This window comes from Nipponia nippon, unplaced genomic scaffold, assembly GCF_047370975.1.
Source record: "Nipponia nippon isolate SJK-2023a ecotype South Korea unplaced genomic scaffold, ASM4737097v1 scaffold_18, whole genome shotgun sequence".
NCBI classification, from domain to species: domain Eukaryota; kingdom Metazoa; phylum Chordata; class Aves; order Pelecaniformes; family Threskiornithidae; genus Nipponia; species Nipponia nippon.
In genome coordinates this window covers 7,381,490-7,400,448 of record NW_028262334.1, presented here as the reverse complement: position 1 = coordinate 7,400,448, position 18,959 = coordinate 7,381,490, and the positions used below count along the sequence as shown (strand labels likewise).

General features: G+C 51.6%; 2 protein-coding genes across 12 annotated transcripts in view; both read right to left on the bottom strand.

Moving 5' to 3' along the window:
- Positions 1-279: 279 nt before the first annotated feature.
- PUS1 (pseudouridine synthase 1) lies at positions 280-10,214 on the bottom strand. Of its 4 annotated transcripts, none has more exons than XM_087754845.1 (6): positions 10,006-10,214; positions 8,035-8,259; positions 6,421-6,558; positions 5,615-5,717; positions 4,647-5,344; positions 280-2,239 (listed from the first exon to the last, which is right to left on the bottom strand). In XM_087754845.1, the coding sequence occupies exons 1-6, from the start codon at positions 10,066-10,068 to the stop codon at positions 2,189-2,191; spliced, it is 1,278 nt and encodes a 425-aa protein (XP_087610971.1). In that variant the 5' UTR covers positions 10,069-10,214; the 3' UTR covers positions 280-2,188. The 4 variants fall into 4 exon arrangements, with proteins under 4 accessions (XP_087610971.1, XP_087610974.1, XP_087610970.1 ...); XM_087754848.1 differs by lacking the exon at positions 10,006-10,214 and adding an exon at positions 8,909-8,972; XM_087754844.1 differs by lacking the exon at positions 10,006-10,214 and adding an exon at positions 8,675-8,856.
- A 5,758-nt stretch (positions 10,215-15,972) lies between these two features.
- Positions 15,973-18,959, bottom strand: part of ULK1 (unc-51 like autophagy activating kinase 1) — an 82,896-nt gene continuing 79,909 nt past the window's right edge. For all 8 annotated transcript variants that reach the window (XM_087754265.1, XM_087754262.1, XM_087754261.1 and 5 more), the window contains one exon: positions 15,973-18,805. In XM_087754265.1, the coding sequence (XP_087610391.1) occupies positions 18,750-18,805 (56 nt within the window). In that variant the 3' untranslated portion in view covers positions 15,973-18,749. The remainder of the gene's footprint in view (positions 18,806-18,959) is intronic.

Below are 18,959 nucleotides of genomic sequence, written 5' to 3'. Positions count from 1 at the left end.
GCGGCCTCTGCCCCCCCCCCCAGCGGCCTCCTGCCCCCCCCCAGCGGCCTCCTGCCCCCCGCCCCCCCCGCCAGCGGCCTCCTGCCCCCAGCACAGCGCTCCATCTTCGTTTTCTACCCCAGAACACAGCTTAGCCTTGCACCCTTTCAAAGAGTCCGTTTTAGAATTTAAACCACCTCTGTATTCTTTACTTTTTTTACTCAGCTCCTGCAGTGAAACAGGAGCTGAAATACCAAATTAATAATCCCCATAAAACAAAACAGCATGCACACCAAGAGGTAAGAAATAACCTTTTTTTATTATTATTATTTTGTTTTCTCCAAAGGCTATAAATAGAAATTCCCATTGATTTCAGCTGAGATACATGTCAGTGTTGGGGCCTTTATTATAAGCAAATAAAGGTTGCGTTTTTTTCCAGATTGAAAGGGATAGAAAGATAGAGCTTTGGCTAGAAGACTAATGCAGATTAGGTCAATAGTATGAACCAGCAAGGGCTATAAATGAAAATCTAGGTCGAGTCCCTCTCCAGAACACTTTTACACACTTGCTCTGATAAAATAGAGCAAGGCCTTCATGGTCAAATAAAAAGCAGTAATTAAAACCCAGCTAAAATAAACAAAGCAAATCCCTTTTTAAGGGACAGCTGCGCTCTGGCAAAAAAAAAAAAAACTAATTCCAGAAGGACCCATAAAATTGGAGGCTTTGGCCAGAAACCACCAATTGAAGGAGCAAAGAGTTCACCCCTCATATGCAATAACCACCGCAGTACAAAGCAAGTCTCCATACAGACCCAGCTAGGGAAGCGTTATCAAGCGCTCATACTAATACCCAAATGCTTGCAGAGTCTTGTTCCACCCCTTCCAGAAGTGTTCTACCGGCAGGGAGGACAGGAAGGCTGCTGCCTTTACCTGTTTTTTCTTCCACCACCTCCACGGAGAGTTGCAAACAAGAACCAGAAGTCAAAGCACAGTTGGGGAAAGGAGAGCAAGAACTCCAGAGTATGCAGATCTCCAAAACACAGAAAATTAAAATCGATTCCCAAAGGAAGACAGTCCTCAGACATGTGCTTCCTGCATCATTGCACACATTCCTCTGTTCCGAGCAGCTTGATGGGAAGTAAGAGTTCACACACACACAAAGTGAAGGCAGACTTGATTAAAGCCCAGAGGAAGTCAGCACCATTCCTTTCACGCATGCTAAATTGATTCAATCCCGAATCTAGCAGATGGCCAGACAGTTTCCACCAAAACCAGAAATACTAAACCAGCAGCAACACATTTAGTGATCCACCACAGGCAACGCTAGAACGTTCATGGCTGCACGCTTTGAACTGCAGTCCTAACAATTAATTTACACCTTCTCCTCACGTCTCAACTACAGGTCTGTGAAACGACACCTCAGGCGGTAAAGGCCCAATTACGCACGTAGCTGCCGATCTATGTTCTTGAGTCTGCCCAAGCCTGCGGGCAATACTGGGAAGATGACAGGTCCCAAATAAAAGGTCTTGTCTTGAAATATGTGGTTCAGTCCACGTCCCAAAGTTAAGACCTCTCACTGAGTAAGGAATCATTTCTTTTAGACTTGCAAAGCTTTAGGCAACACAGAAAGTTTGTTTCAATACCAAAAGAATTCACAGCCGTCAGCATGATAAGGAGTTCCTAACCCATGCATGTTATTCCACAGGAAAGTCACGGATGACATGGAAAATAAAAGCTTAATGGTGTTTAGAGATCGGGTTAAGTAAAGGTGAAGAAAAGAATAATAATAAAGTTCATGGAGACATAACTTCATAATAATAATCAAAAAAAGTATATTAAAATGATTTGCCCCATCTTTATGTAGAGATTATACATACTTAAAATACTATTTTCCAGGTAAACATATAATAAAAACATTATTCAAATAGCAATTAAGATATCCTGCATTACAAGATTCTTTTAGAAAGCTTATTTTACGTTACACTATTTTCAAGTATACCAGTCAGGTGAGTCAGTCAGTGGTATAAAAAGGCTCCTTTACTTTTTCTACTGCACCGTTTTCCCCACCCAGTTTCTCCTGGGCATCCAGTTCTTGTTCTGCAAGCGCACAAACCCCTGCTTTACGGGATTCTTGGATTTAGAAAGGCCACTTTTTTGTAGACAACGGGAATTGCAAGCAGTAAGGGTCCCACGTCCAGCCGCTTACTGGCTCAGTCGGAATCATCCTCACAACCATCGCTGCCTTCGAGATCGCTGCTGTTCTGTACGGTAAAATAGAAAACAGTTTGTCAGTATTTCATTTACATCTAGAGACTGACCTAAATCAAAGACGTTGACTTTAAACTTCTCCAAAAGCATAAGAAAACAAGGCTAGATCCCAACTTCATGTCTTTGACCCATCTATTATAACAAACTTCTGTGATGGTGAACAACGCTTCTTGTAGCAAAAAAATTGTACATTACACCCAACAGCAGAAGAAATTTCTTCTCATTTACATTTACAACTCCATGATTACAACCTACGGTATGTGGGAAACGTAAAGTGGGGTAATAGCATGAAATGTTGTTGTTTAAAACAAATGAAGGTGAGACAAGTTAACAAGTGCGTTTTTCATGCAAGTCCCTCAAAAGTTAAGTTTGTTACATTGTCTAAAGCCAGATTTGAGAATCTTGTTTGCTGCAGAGAATTTATGCTCAAACTGTATTAGAGATATGCAAGGGCTCACTAATACTTGCTTAAAAATGAAGTCAGTTGTGCAGAGTAGCATTAGGGAAATACTACAAATGTTAGCAACTTACAAGGAAACTGAAGTCCGAGTTTTTAACTGGGAGCCACTCCTTCAGGAGTAAGTCAATACGGTGCGATACATTTGGGGGGGGTTACATAATTTTTTGAAGCAAGTGTTTTGACTGATATGATTGGCATAAAAGGATTTTATAAAGAAAGGTTAACATGACAATACGCCTATAGTTACTCCTTCTTTTCCTCACCACCACTTGCTGAAAACACATAAACCCCCAAATCACGTGAATTTAACATTGACAATTTAATATCCTACTACAAAACAAATTCCGAGAGGCTTAGACAGTTTCCTTCGTAACAGCAAGCACAGCTCATTGAAGTGCAAACAGCCTGCAAAATCTCAAAGGAGTCTGTCATATCATCCCTTATTTATCCTTCTCCAGACAGCCTGTGCTAACTATGATGCCAAAACTGTGTTTGGTAGAGTTTATCTAAAGCAAGCAGACCTGCCTCCTGCTAGCAATGAATCAGTGATTTTGAACCCGGCAGCACTAAGTCCTGTCAGCATTATCATCAAGACCCCTGAGCCAGGTAAGGACTCTCTGCACCACGCAGGGTCTTTGGGTCCCATTTAACCAAACTAATGTGGCATTTGTCATAACCTCCTGTCACAAATGTCCTCACACAGCACTACACTTCAGAAAAACAATTACCACAAGTACAAAAATAACCCTGAGAAATTTCTGGTATCTTGCTTGTACTATTCAGCGAGGCAGTAAATTTTATTTTGTATGTTGAAACTCTTTCTCATACTGAAACAAAAAATGGCAGAGACGGGATTAAACCTAACATTCTTCAGAGCAGGATCATTATCTACGCAAAATAAAGCTAATTTTTAAGTGAAAAAAGGTCATTATTTTCTTCTGAGTTGCACTATAGAGAATTTTTAGCCCTGCCCATCGTTCGTCCTTCAAGGATTTGCCAGCCCTGTGACCAAGAAAACTTGAATTACAGAACTGCAAGGTATCTTTAGTTCACCAAGTGCAACCCCCCACTCAAGCAGGGCTTGCTTCAAAGTTAGATCAGGTTTATCAGGGACTTGTCCAATCAAGCACTGTTGTGTTTTAAGTCACTCCAGTGGCTGTCAATTTAAAGAAATACTTCATGAGTTTGACTCAAGATTCCCCATGTGGTTTCCAACCTAATTCTAGCACGTCCCAAACATCTTTCTACTCTTTTCTTGTGAGGCTATTCTACATCTCAACCAGAAAAAAAAAAAAAGTTCTTTAACTTAAAAGCAAAATTTTCTTTTGGTTAAAAATGTATTCTACACCTTTGTTTTATTGCAACTTACAGCTGACAGCAGTTCCTGCTGTCAGAAATCAGATTTCTCAATATCCCGTTTTACTCAGTTGCTCTGATGACCCATTTTGAGCTTATGGCAGATTTACTTTAAAAAGCTGATCCTAAATTTCCCCCTGATTCCAAACCTTATCTAGTGAACAGGGCATTGCACAAAATGAGAATTAGCCCAAAATCAGCGAATACAAAGAGCCAGCAGGTATTTGAAGGGAAACTGTCAACCTGAAAACTAGTCTCTCAAACAGCTTCACAATAGCAAAGGCTGGTAGTATGTCCACAATTTCTGTTGTCAGTTTATGATTCTAGAAATTGGCCTGTGCTTTAAAGCATTCCTTCCTCCCTCCCTCAACTGCCCCATGCAAAACCCTGCAAAAATAACACTTTCTACAGCTCATTCCACTGTCATCAAGTGCACAAAGACGGAAAAAAGATAATAAACATTTCATACTCCAGATGACTGTCATCTTCCGTGGCACATTCATGGAAAACAAAAATGTTACTAAGGGAAGAGCTACCTCAACCTGACAGCTTCCATTTGATAAAATAATGGCTTCAGTCATTACCTTTGAATTTTTGTTGTTAGCTTGCATCCCAACGGCAGAAGAGCTGAAGTCATGAATGGAGAGGGTGTTCAGCCAGTTCACCATGGACTTCTCTTCCCTTTCTGTGTTGATAATGGTAGGATAGATATACTGCTCTTTGAAAACAGCGATCTTCTCCTCCTCCTCTGTCCACTCCAGTGGCTCATGCAGCCCATCATTTCCAAACCGCCTGTTGTACTTCTCAAAGTGTACTCTTTCCAAGACCAGCCCAAGTCCTGGAGCTTTGGGGACATCTACTTTCTCCTCTCCCCAGCTGAGCTCTAGGATAGACTCGGCAGCATAACCTTTCACAATAGCGATCACCAGCCCAATCATCTTCCTTATCTGGTGCATCATGAAACTCTGACCTTTCACTTTGATCACCGCAAATTCTATGTTTTCCCTCACGAATGGCTCTCCGCAGTACATCTCCATTATGTACCGCTTGGCGCTGGGGTCCCTGGGTCCCTTCTGGGATGTGAAGTTGTGGAAGTTGTGCGTTCCTTTATAGCACGCAAGCAGTTTGTTGACTCTTTCAAGGGTCTCTCTGTCCAGTCGGTAAACCTCTTCTTGCACATCCTGGTCTTTGTGGGCAAAGGCAAATGTCGGCAGCATGTAAGAGTAGGTTCTGGCATCACATTTGTTCTTGGAGTTGAATCCCCCAGTGACTCTCTTCAGACCTTATTTTAAAAGTGACATTAGGTTTTTGAATCAGTAGGTTACAATCTGATTGTCATCTCGCTCCTACCAACAAGGATATTTAACTAAAATACAATGAGAAGATAGAAAGGTTTATTTTATCGGACCCTACTTTCAAACTAACAGAAACATACGGATTCATGTTAAAACTAAACCTCTTATGAGTAAAATTATACTCGTAAGGGAGAGACCTTCTGCAGGAGAAACCTCCTCTTTGAAAACATTTTCTCTGCCCATTCCAGTATCCTTACCCAGAATTCTGATGTGAGAAGGAAGATGGTTATTGATCTTTTCCAAGATGTCATCTATGAGCCTGACCTTTAGCGACACAATCTGTCCAGCTGCAGACACGCCCTATAAAATCCGTAAAACACACCAACACGTAATTATGTACCTTGGAAGCCCTGGGATAGCGCTTGCAGAATTGAAATAGCTGAAGAACAAGTTCATTCCTTTTTCTCACTGGTCATTTCAGGCTGAAGCAAGGCAAAGGCAAGGCCACAGGCAGAAACGCAAGTCAGTACTCCTGGAAGACCCGCTGTACGGCTATACAGCACCTTAGCAATCTTAGACAGCAGAACACTGCGCTCCCTTCCATGACACCTCCCTGTATCTGACTGCTATTAAGTAAAGCACCAACTGAAAAGGAATGACTGATACATAAGATCAGCCAGGAACTCCAGCTCAGACTTAAAACCCCGCTGTGGCAGGCTTAAAACCAACTGAGATGCAGCTAAACTCTCAAGCACCACGTCAACCAGGCAGCAACAACCCTGAGGAGCAGCAGCAGCAGGCTGGGAGGCTGAAGCAGATGAACGCAACAGAAGCACAGACAAAGTTTAGGTAGGAAGCACCAGCTTTACAAACACCATCTAATCAATACCCTGCGCTTTCTAAATATTTGCTTGTACTTAAGTTTAGTAGTGGATGAAAGGAGATGTTTCAAGCAACATTCACTGTGAATAGTATTTGCTATTGGGTCTCACCCTAGACATCGCTTTACCAGTCAATCCCAGTACACCATAGTTTATGAGAGCACAGGCCCTCACCAACGTACCTTATCTGTTCGAGCACACCGCTGAAAAGACATTTTCTTCATATCTTCCCCATGGTTTTCTGGGATGCAGCCTGACTGAACAAGGGCAGATACTAAGTCGTCTTCAATTGTCTTGAACTGTGAAGATCCCACGTTTCTCTAAAAGAGGATATATAGCAAAAATAAGAAATAGAACAAATAGTAATAATTAGATAACTGAAGACGGTAACTGAAAAATTTTGTTAATCGAGCATTGTTGTGAAATTCTTTAAAAGTCTTCCCTTCACAGCCCTAAAAGCACTGCCATTCTCTAACAAAACTATCCTTTACCAGAGAGTGTTAATAAAACTTCCACATTCCAATTTACCTTTTATTTGTTATTGCAAGTAAAGGATAATTTCTAATTTCACTGCGCAATACTTCTGCAATGGAGCTTTTTGATGATTCTTTCAACTGCATGAAACAGCACCAATGAACCACTATTCCAGCGCCTGCAAGTTAACAGCTGCTGCTCCAAACCCAGCCAATTCCGCTTCTAGAAATCAGACGGGGTTCTTTTCCTCAGTTCACCGGAGCTGTTGTGTAACGCAGACTGTGGTTTTCTCCAGCGACTCCTGCACTCAGCTCACAGATGAGCTGTAACAGAAACGCGCAGCTCCACTTGCGTGTAAGGCTTCAAAGCGCACACCCTCGATGCGCGCCATTCAATTACGCGAGCAGTATAGCTGACAGGCACTTACACGGATGCGCCCCCAAGCCTAAGGTTTACTGCTGTTGAACAAATCTACTTTGTTGCATAAACATGAGAGACCCTTCCCTCTGCGCAATCTTATCAGTTATCCTGTCGAGCTTTTAAAGTACGCCTCACGAGTGTGCAGGGAGCTTGCAGTATGCTGAAAGGAGCAGCAGATGGAGCGAACTCATCCTCTCGCTGCCAATATCGTGTGCCACACGGCCCTCCCTGCACGGGCAGGGCTGGTGCTGTCGCAAAGCAACATCCCTTTTCTTCCACATCCAGGCATCAAAGCCTTGCAACACTTTTCCTGTTTCTAAACTGCTACAAGCCACCCCATTAGAGTGCACCAGAAAAAGGAGAATTTAAAACGTCTTCAAGTACAGACAATCTTTTTAGAAGTACAAGAGACGGCAACACAGATGCAAATTTGTTTCACTCAAATACGCAGCTCAGTTCTCCGGAATCTGCGTGTAGTGAGACAGCTTGAGGTCTAACCTAGAAGAAACTTAGCCCGACCGCTTTGAAATGTAAAGCTTCACCAGCAGCTGGAGCACTGGTCAGAAGGGGATCACCAGACACCCTTCAGGTTTTGACAGAACTGCAGTGCCTGTGCTTTCAGTCTCCTCAAGAGCCTTGTCTGCAGCAGTTTTTGCAAGATCTTCTGCTGATGCTCTATACTAAAGGCAGACTCACTCACTAGAATCACCAAATATCGGAGATGTACCACTGACTTGTTTTATTCAAGTTACTACCGAGCCATTTCAATCCCGGCACGCACTGTTCCTGCCCCAGCTTTTCAAGCTGCAACTGCTTCCCGACTCGGTCAGTACGACTCCAGCTATAAACCCAACAGACTTCAAAAAAAAAAGCAGGCCACGTTGTTTTGCCAAACCACATACTTGCATCCCATGGTAGCCTTTCCCTGAATACGCCATCAACAACACAATCTTCCTTTTGGGTGACTTTTTATTCTGATCCTCTGCATCTTCCTCATCCGCATTTCTCTTCAACCTTTTATTTTGATGTCCATTTTCTTCCACCCTTTCAACCACCTCGCTGCTGCTGTTCAGTCTCTTCGTCTGGCTGGCAACCGCTGCCCTCAAATCCTCAGCCATTGTCAGAACCTGCAAGGGACAGGACAGCAGACGGGGCTCAGCAAGAAACCGAGGCCAGAGGCGACAGCTCCATCCCCCGGAGCAGCAGAGGGGGCACCCGGAGCTGGGTCACAAGCCGCAGGCTGGAAGGGTGCCCAGCTCCGCTCCACCCCGGGGCCGTGTCACCTCCCCCCCGGGGCCGTGTCACCTCCCCCCCCGAGCCGTGCCACCCCCCCCCCCGAGCCGTGCCACCACGCTGCGCGAGAAGGGCGCAGGGCCCGCACAGCCCGGCCCGCACGGCGGCCCCGACCCCGCAGCCCGGCGGGCCGTGCTGGGAAGCCCGGCAGGGTGAGGAGCGGCCGAGGCGAGGCGAGGCGGTTCGCCCCGCGGCCCACCCGGCCTCCCCCAGGCGAGCGGCAGGGCGCGGCGGCCCGGCGGTACGTACGCTGCGCGCCCGGCGCCAGGGCCCGCCGCACGCCGCGCTCCCCGGGGCGGAGAGGCCGCAGCTCACCACCCTCAGCCCCCACCGCAGCCGCAGCATCGTCCCCGAGCGCCAGGCCGCGACGGGCGGCTCCGCCGGGCGGGAGAGGCCCCGGCCCCGGCCCCGGCCCCGGCCCCGGCCCCGGCCCCGGCCCCGGCCCCGCCGCCGCCTCCCGCCGCCGCCGCCGCCGCCACTTACGCGGGCGCTGCGGAGCGACGCCACCGCGCGGCCGCCGCGCGAGGGAGCCACGTGCCGCCCTACGGCGGCCGCGCGGGGACACGGCGGGGCGGGGCGGTGCTGAGGGGGGCGGTGCTGAGGGGGGCCGGGGGCCGCGGGCGGGGCGCTGGGCCTCCGGGAGCCCAGCTCGGGGGACCCCCGCGGCGCCAGGGGCTCCGGCCGGCCTCGCTGTGCGGGGGGCGCCCGAAGGGCCGCGGGCGGGGCAGAGCGTTCGTACACGGGCGGGACGGAGCCCCCCCCCCCACCGCCGCACCCCCCCCCCCACCCCGGTCGGCCCCTGGCGGCAGCGCCGGCGCTTCCCGGAGCATCGGGCCGGAGAGCGCACCGTCCTCCGGGCCGTGGGCAGGGACGGCAGGGCGATCCGGGGCTGCAGAGCCGGCCTGCGGCCCCGCCGCCTCCTGCCTTTGCAGTCCCTTTGTTTTGCAGCAACGTTTTTGGTTCGGTTTGGTTTTTTTATGTTTTGCAGCAGACTAAGTTTGCTGTAGGGGCATTCCCCCTGCTCAGGCCCACCCGCCGCACGCAGGCTCTCAGGAGCCAACGCATGCAAAAAGCCTGCCAAGTTATTCAGTCAAGTAACAGCGGGGGAAAAGGCAAACTAACAAATACATTCCCGCGGTAAAAGTGAGCTGGCTAAGTAAACCCGTCCACTTTTCCCTTACAAACCCACCTGGGGAAACCAGCGCTGCCAACAGCGGGAGGACGGGAGGGAAATACTGCACAGGACACAGGGGTCTGCCACGGACAGCCGACGGCGGCCCTTCCCGGGGGGACCCGACCCTGGGCCCGTCCCCCTCCCACCCAGCTCCTGCTTGTGCCGGCGCCCAGCCCAGCGCCTACGGACCCGGGTCCCCTCAGGTTTCCCCCAGGCAGCTTCCTCAAGCAGCCGCTGTGCTCATGCCTTCTGCAACAGGTCTGATCTGCAGCGCTGCACTTAGCGGGAAAGCTGAGCGCCACAGGCGCCCTTACCAGGCACCAGCCCGCACCGCCCGGAAAGCCAGCCGCCCCTGGAAGTGGTTTGGTTATGCTGCGAGCTGCAGTGCTTGACAGGATGGAGCTACCTGGAGAGGACGCGGGTTCCCTGGCACGCCGCGAGATGAGCGTACGAGAGCTCCGTTATGCATTCGGGTGGAAAATGGAAGGGCTGACGTTTCCAAGCAGGCCAGATTATCAAACGCAGGCTGGTTATTTCAGCTAATAAGGGGAAGAAATGCAGCACGTCCTTTTTGGAACCGACACTTCTGAGTTATTTCAGTAGCGGCGTGGGGCAAGGGGAAGATTTATCACACGGTCCCAGCTGCAGTTTGTTTAGAGAAGTGATAAACGATCGCCTGTCACAGCGCAGCACTGCCGCCACGGGAACCGGGAATACAGATTTCTCTATCGCTTTGACCAGGGCGCCTGAACCTTTCTTGTGCCTCATTTCCTGAGGAAGCGAAGCCTCTGCGATCGTGCTGCCTGGCTGCCCACCACCACCTCTTCCTCTCCCTCCCTGCCATGATTGCTGAATTTGGCTCATTTCAGCTAAATCTGAGAGAGGGAAGGAGGCCCCAGCCCATACGGAACAACAGCGGTGGGACAGCAGAAAGACACATATGAGGGAAAACTTTGGTATCGCAGCCCCTTACCCAGTCCAAGAGCAGCAAAGGAGCTTCAAAACAGATTCCTTTTAATTTATCCACTTCATCTTTAAACAGATGGCTACCGAAGGCGAGGAGAAATTGAAGTGACTCGCCAGAGTTGCTGCCGTCGGTCAGTTCTGCGGGAGCCGGCACCGGGCAGGCAGAGCCTCGGGGCCGCGTAACGCAGGTGAAACGGCCGCGGAGACGGGGCTGCAGGTTCTGGCGTGGAGCAGGAGGTCCCACTGCAGATCGCTGCGTGCGGCCTGCGAAGCCGGCGCGCTTGCTTGGATTTGGTCCGCAAAGCGCGGCGAGCACCCGGCGTCTTCAGGAATGAGATTAGCAAGGGGGTGGATTCCCCTCGCACCTATGCCCAGGGCTGAATTGGAACCGGAGCAAATGATTTGCGAGGGTCCCTGCTGTTGATGTGAGGAGCAGAACATTTCACACATGTTTAATAGGACTGATAAAATTGAAGTACACTGAACGGCACACCTGCTTGGCCTTAAGCGCGAGCGCTGCCATCGAGTTTACTCAGCAGTGAGATCGGCCTCGTAGAAGCTTTCCCGGTCCAAGCGCAGCCGGGGGCCGGCGGACGATAGCACCGCTGTGGAAGAGGCAGCGGGCGCGGGGCGCGGGGCGGCGGCAGGACGGGGCGTCCAGCGGGGTCGGGTTTTGAGGCGTCTTAATTTCATTTTCCTAACGAGGTGGGTGTCGAGCCTTCCTGGCCCCACACCGGTTTGTAAGGGCGCTCGGGGGGCTCCGAGGCTGTTCCGGGGCAGCCCCTGCCTGCACCCCTCGCCCTCCGGGCCGCGCTGCCCGCGGGCGGGACCCAGGGGCTCCGCAGCGCCTCGGCCGGCCCCGGCCCCGCTCCGGCCCCGCTCCCGCCCCGCTCCCGCCCCCGCTCCGGCCCCGCTCCCGGCCCCGCTCCGGCCCCGCTCCCGCGCAGCTCCGGGCCCGCTCCCGGCCCCGCTCCGGCCCTGCTACCGCCCCGCTCCGGGCCCCGCTCCCGCTCCCGCCCCGCTCCGGCCCCGCTCCCGCTCCCGCCCCCGCTCCCGCGCCGCTCCGGGCCCCGCTCCCGGCTCCGCTCCGGCCCCGCTCCGGGCCGAGGGTGCCGGGCCGGCGGCCGCCTGCAGGTGGGGCTCCGGCAGCGCGGTCCGCCCGCTCCTCCGCCGCCTGCCCCCGCCTTCCCGCGGAACCCAACGAGGCTCCGCCGTGTTTGCAGCCCCGGCTCCGCGGCAGCTCCGCGCCGGGCCCCGCTCCGGCCACCCCGGCGCTCCTCGGCCTTCGCCCCCGGCCGGCTGAGCGGCCCACGGCCACTGGCGGTGCTCAGCCCCCCAGCAGCCCGGTCCTGCGCCGATGTGACCCCGCAGGGTCTCATCCTCCTCCCCAAGGCCTGCTTTGGAAAAGGACGTATTCATTTCAAGAGGATTTGCTTTACGTTTTCAGAGAAATGTAATTTCTTTTAAATCAATTAAAAAAAAAAAAAAGCTGACGAAACGTTGTGGTTTGAACGACGTGTTCTTCAAAATGTTCTCTGTCAAAGGGAAGAAAAAACCTGCCGATGAGTTTAGGGGCGCGGAGCGCAGCGCAGGCCGGCACCGGCTGCAGCGGAGGGCGAGAGCCCGCAGCCCCTCCGTGCCCCGCACCGAGGTCGGGGCCGAGGGCGAGCGCGCACCCCAGCCCCGCAGCGCGAGGGTCTTCATCGCGGCGCCGGGAAGGCGAATCCAGGGCAAACCTGGGGAGACGCGTTCTTCTCCTTTGGGCACGCGCCCTTTGCTGCCTGGCAGTAGGAGCTCTGGAGGTGCCAAACGTTGTAGCTGAAAGCTCTTTACCCCCACGCTGGGAACTGGAGCCGTGCTGCGCTGCACGGGGCGAGGAGGGCCCCGGTCCGCAGCTCCCCGGCAGTCGTGCGCCAGGGCGCTGCCCAGAAACAAGCACACCGAAGAATCCAAGGGAAAAAAGCACTGGAAACTCTTTCAGCGGTGGAGAGTATTCCCGTTGGAGACCAAGGCAAGCGTTCTCCCTCGGCCAGGCGCTCCTGCTGTAACGCAGGCCAGCGCGCTCTCGCTTGGGAGCGACTCCGCTGCCTAAAACAAGACCTAAACTGGGAGAAGTTTAGCAAAGATTTGCTTCTGCGCCTTTCAAGATTACCTGCAGCAGCACCCTGGCAGACGTGCAATTCCCCGCCACAGCGTGTTAACGATCCCTTTGCTACCGAAAGCAAATGCTCGGAGAGAGCCGATGCTGCGAAGCAGCCGAAGCCGCGAGGCCCCGGCGCCGCAGGGTGCACCGCGGGCTCGGGAATGACTTTTTTAGGAGCTGACTCTTCTTGCGCCAGGGCTTTGGGTCCGAGCCGGGTTGCGGCCGCAGCCAGGCGTGTTGAACGCCGGGCCCAGCTGCTGGGGATGGCTGGTGGCAGCATCTGGGGCTCGGGGGGGCTCGGGAAGGACAGCCACCAACATCTGGATGCTCGGTTACCCTCTGTCCACAGCAAGGGAAGACACCTGGGTCTGACATTACTTGCTTAAGCCCGTTCTTAGGAATACGTTATTTAACATGTTTTCTGAAAGCATCCAACTCCCCTGCCAGGTTTCAGCTCCTGGGGCAGGGGGGGTGGTGGTGGTTTTGATTCTATTGTCCCTAAAAATGCTGTTTCTAGAACAGAAATGCCCCAGGGAAGCTTGTACCCCCGCACCACGGGGATACATCCAGGGAATGGCACCCATCATCAGCGCTACGTTTATGGTAATACATTTAAATAAATCCAACGGCTAGGATTTGCCTGGAGAGCGTTAGCTCCTGCCCTGCCGAGCCGCGGGCGCGTGGCCTCCCTGCCGCACGGCCCGTCCCCTCCTTCAGCACAAACCCTCCGGCCCTTCCAGCTTCCACGACTACTCACGGCCGGCAGCCGGCACACAGGATACACACGCTAAAATAGGCCGTGAAGGAGTTAACTCCCCGTGAAACGAAGCCTTAGCGGAATACTTGATCTTCCTATTGCCCTGGTTCAACCCCCCCACACCCATTTCTACTTCCTTGATGTCACTAAGCCACCTCTGATCTTTCCGAGTCGAACGAGCGTGTTTTTGCTGACGTACTGACCAACAACTAAATATAAAATGCGGGAACGAAGCCAAACGCCCTGGAAGAATTGCTCGGGTTTGTTTTCTCCTAGAACCAACAGCAGCGTAACGTCACAGTCAACATCTAGAAGGTTGTGCAATTGTAACCGGTGCTTTTAAACTCTCCAGGCCCCGTGCTTTAGCGCTCATTACAAGAGACCGTTCATTTCTGGCGTTGAAGTCTTCCCAGCCAGCGCTTCCCCCTTTGCTCCCCGCCTACGAGTCCCACGGATTGAGCAGAGTATTCTCTGTCCGCACGGGCGTGCGACACGCGGTGGCCCAGCTTTCGTTTGGCCATAGGTTTCCACCTGAACCTTTACACTTCTTCACAGGCAGCTTCAAAAGAAACCCCCTCCCTTACCCACAGCGTCAGAAACTTGTGTATTCACAGCCTTCCCCACAATCCTGCCGGAACACACACACACACACACACACACACACACGAGGTTTTTCCACCGAAGGGGGCTTTACGTGTTAAAAAACCAAACAGAAAACCCACAAAACCCCCACCAACCCCTCCCAAAACAAAGATCCGAGTCTGCTGAGCTGTCAGACTTTAGGCGACGCCAGCATTCCTCTCTACTTCGCTCTGACCAGCTTTCCCAGGGCTGCCGGAGGGCCTTGCCCAGGTTGTACCACCACGGCGTTTTCACCTCGTGGAAGCGCAGCTTCCCCGCGCTCCCCCCGACCCCGCTGCTGCGTGGGGCAGCTCCGCAGGGAGGAGGGATCGGCTCTCCCCGCGCCCGAGCGACGGCGGACCGGAGCCCGGCGCGTCCAGGCAGGACCGTTCTCACGGTGCCCAGTTCCCCGTGGTGGGAAAGGCAGGGGCAGGAAACAGGAGTTATAAATAGGGCTGAGGAAGAAAAAACAATTCCAGCTCCTGGTAAATTAACATTTTGGAATAGGCTCTTTTCCTACAAAACCAGCACAGTCCGGCAGCTGCACGGGGTGGCGCTGAGTCAGCCAGGGGCTGGTGGGCAGGACTCTCCCCGGGGATGCTCACGGCCAACAGCAATGTGCACGGTCCAGCAAGCGGAGCTTTGGGAAACGTTTGGTGGAATTAGGGTATTTGGCTCCTGCAAGTTCACGCCTCTCTCGCTTAAGTTTCTGTAAGAACGGAAGGACCGATTCATTCAGGACCTCTCTCACGTCCCAGATGCAGAGCTTGGCTTTTCGTCACGGCACATTCTGACTCGGGCGGAGCAGGGGTTACGCCTGCCTGGCGCCCGAAGGCAGGACCAATGCTCACGGCAGCCGCGCTGTACTTCTTGCCATGTTCGGTGACTTTTCTTACAGCCAGGTGGGCAAGAGAAAACTAAGCCATGTGCCGTTCTGTTCCAGTAACAAAGGGCAATGAGTACAAACACGGCAGGAAAATACTGAAGCTTCATTAAAAATACCCAAATCTTATCACTATACTCACACTTCAAGTACCTCTCTTGTACAGCAACGAGCTTCCCGACTCTATTGATTAAAAAAGCTAATATTAGTTTAAAATAACACCTAACTATGAGGTCTGATACAAACAGCACCACGAACCCACGCTGTTCTCACCCCTCCAGACGGCCGTCGGACACCCCGCTCCAGCTTCGTGCTGGGGTGCCAAGTAACGCACGGCTCCGACAGCCTGACCTTGCAAATACTGGGACAGGGGCGAAACCGAAGCACCTGAACCGGACGGGAAGGGCTCCGCCAGTGCCTGCGACGGAGCTCGGACCGCGGCAGCAGGAGGGCACGGCCGGGCACCGAGGCACCACGAACCAGCGCCTGCAGCTCCCACCCCGGCACCCGCTTCAACTGTTCCAGCTTGAAAGGCTTCACGTGGGCTGGAGGCGACGCAGCGTGTTTTGTCCCGAGCTTCGCCCTCTGCGAAAGGGGTGACAGCACTTCCTCACCCGAAGGTCGAAGCTGGTAGAACCAAAGATTCAATCCCTTACTCAGCTACTGCACTACCTGGAATTATGAAATACCGAAAACGGGCCACTAACAATTTCAGATCAATTTTATTTTCTTAAATTGATGCTGTACAATTTAAAGCAAAAAAAAAAAAAAAGTCACACAAAAACACAAATAAAAAATGTTGACAACGTATCAAGCATTACCTTATAAAGAACACCATCATACACTCTCACAAACCTGAAGATACGTGTTCATTAGACTGAGGTTTCTTGAAATCTATTAATGACGCTAGACACCAACGCTGCAACAGTAACAAAGCCATGACGACAGCCGGTGGACTACACTAGCAACTTCAACAATGCTCGGGGGGTTGGTTTTTGGGGCGTTTTCTTTCTTTTTTTTTTTTTGCATACCTTATTGTCTACAAAGCAATAAATATTTTTCACCAAAAAAGTTGGTTTCACGCTACATGCAGTTAGATAAAAAAGAAAATCGCCGAAGTGATGGCAAAATAAATCACCTGTCTGATTTGTTTTTCTTTTTTCTCTTTTTTTTTCCCCCTCCCATTTTTTGGGTGGGCTTTTTTCTGTGTTTTTTTGTGTTTTTTTTTTTTTTTTTTTTTTAATTCAAGCACAGTGGCTAAGTTTCAAGTATTGAGAGAAAACATATATATACACGTTTGTGTTTGTGTGCGTATCTACACACACACACACAGCCTGGTATGTATATACACAAACACATACATATGCATCGGTTGTAGGCCTGTAAACCACGATTTTTTGGAGCAATATCTACTTGTATACATTGAATGTGGACAATTTTGATACATTCAAGTAATTAAGTACAGCTGGAGGGTTAGCGCTGAGCTCTCCGCGCAGAGGGGCCGCTGGGCACAGGCGCGGCCGCCGGTGCTCGCCAGGGGCGCGGGGGCCGGCGTCGCAGTCGCCTGCGTCGCGGTCGGCCCTGGCTCCCCGCTCTGCCGGCGCGCCGCTCCTGCCCGCAGCGCGGCCCTTCGCACAGCTGGTGAAACCCTTTCGGAAGCGGCCTGGGTCTCCTCGGCATTTCTGGCCACAGGCTGGGGGAAGTTGGTTGCTTGGGTTTGTCTTTTTTCTTCTCTTTTTTTCCCAGGCACGAGCACAAACGGCCACAGAAGCAGCAGGCTGTGAACGTACGGCACAACAGCGGCCCAATACTGAAGCATTTGTGAAAGCTACGCTTAAACTTCCCTGGTCGGGCCAATCTGAAATATTTTTACATTTCTTTATTGGCATTTCTGCTCTGTGATCAGAAACACCCATGTTGCCAAAGATGATGCCAGCTCCAAAGTCGATTAAGTTGCTCCTGAAACCCTTGTAAAGTATCCCACTGAACGTGCCAATATTGAGAGAAAAAAAGCAAGGAGGACTTAACCACCACGTGCAAAATATTTTTAGATCCCCAAAAACAAAGCCTGAGGTTTCGAGTTGCTTTCAAAGATACGTTTCTGCCCAGCGCTAACAAAATACTGCCACGACTCTGATAAGTTAAGACACACACGCGCGCACGCAGACGGACGGACAGGCAGCCAGCGATCCTCTCACGCACATGCTCACAGCATCCCAAGCCGCAACCAGAACTCGAGCCACTCGCACCCGCAGTCTCATTTGGCTAGAGTCTCCTTAAAAGAAATGCTGAACATAAAACTGAACACTACACGACTTCTTTATAAAAAAATGAAGCAGCAAATAAAACTTCTTAAAAAATGCATTTCCACTTGTAAGTGTGTAGGATCTTAACGCCTGTTCTTGAGCTCTTAAAAAGCACGGAGCTTTATACTGACTGTCCTTAAAAGAACATTTAAATAAAAAAAAAACCAAAACCCAAAACAAAATAAATCGTGGTACTGCCAAACTGCAAGTCAGCTTCGCCTGGTGTGGAGGAGGAACAGCACGGACTCTGCAGTGCTTTTTGCCTCGCACTCACAAGATACAGTACAGTTAAATACGTACAGTTACACACAAACCATATATATATCAATATATATTCGCCCTTAGGAATACATATTAATATACGCACACACGTAGTGCAATAAACAACCAGGAAGCAAGGAAAGGAATAAGAGGAACAGCATTCCTAACAGTCGTGATGTTCCTGGGTTGTTGTGTGACGCAAAGTCCACTTCTCCAAGTTCCCATAGTGTGTAAAGTGCTCCTTTGATTCACAAAGCTAGTGTTTTCAGTTTGGGGGTGAGGGCTCCAGGAAAGGGGTGATCGAGCCAACAGCCGAAAGCAGGACGGCGCTAGTGCTTCCTCCTGGCAGATATGCACTGACAAGGCCGAGTGAACAGCCAGGAGTCTGTCACGTTGATCCCGCTGAGCTTGGGGACCAAGGGAGGAACGGATTCCTTTTGGCTTCTTACAAACACAGGAGCGTTACACTTTCTGTCGTCCTCCCATTTCCTGCGCGGTCTCTCCCCGCGTCGCCTGCCCGTCCGGGCAGGGGCCGTCCGCCCGGCAGCCGCGGGAGATGCAAACGTCCCCCGCAGCAGCCCGGTGTGTCTGCGGGAGGTGGGAGCTCCTCCAGCAACACGCGGGCAGGAGGAGCCGACTCCCTCCTCTCTGCCGTTCAGCCAGCACTCCAAGGCATAAACACGTAGGAGAAGGGACGGGGGAGAAAGGAGGGGAGGCTCGGGGTGCCAGGAAGCTTGAAGATGCCTGGCTCTCAGCTGGGTAGGGAAAAGTACACAAACTGGCCGTGATTTCTGAATGACGCCCTCCAACGTGAACTGAAGCCAGCAGTTTCCGCACATCCATTGCCTGCAATGGACACAGCACTGGAATACCCTGTTCTTAAGCAAGAGGGATAGGCAGCAGTCTTATCCTTCAAAGTGCTGGGAAGAAGCAAACTTCTATCCTTCATCCCCTCCGCCAACGAGGGAAACCTTTCCACATCAGCTACGTGCCCAAGCATTTGGGCAGGGAAGTATTTGTGCTTGCTGCAGTCACACATCCCCGCGGAGGAATCCGAGTCTGTGGAACAACTTCCCAAACGGTCAAAATACAAAAAAATCGAGCAGTTCATCCTCCAGGTCTCCTGCCGCCAAAATCGTTTCCCACCACAGCAGCAGGCCGTTGGAAACAAAGTGATCAGCTGGGGCGAGGTGCGCGAAGAACAACACTGAAATCAGGCGCAGAACCCCGACAGCAGAGCTGACAGCCTGCGCTCGATGCACAGTTTACCTGGGAGAGGAAAAAAACAAGAAAAGAAATCAACTTCCCGTTTTCCTGGCAATATAAAGACTACCAAAACATGCTGGAGATTGGGGGGGGGGGGCGGCGGGCGGGAAGAGGCAGAACCTCAGCAAATCTAAGCAGCCCTTCGAGAATCCTCACC

Bases quoted from the DNA above. Each gene is read 5' to 3' on its own strand.
- PUS1 (XM_087754844.1), bottom strand. From the start codon at position 8,770: ATGCTGCGGCTGCGGTGGGGGCTGAGGGTGGTGAGCTGCGGCCTCTCC. The intron at 6,559-8,034 runs GTATGTGGTTTG...ATCCTCTTTTAG, and splicing joins AAGGCTACCATGGGATGCAA to AGAAACGTGGGATCTTCACA. The intron at 5,718-6,420 runs GTACGTTGGTGA...CGGATTTTATAG, and splicing joins GGTGTGCTCGAACAGATAAG to GGCGTGTCTGCAGCTGGACA.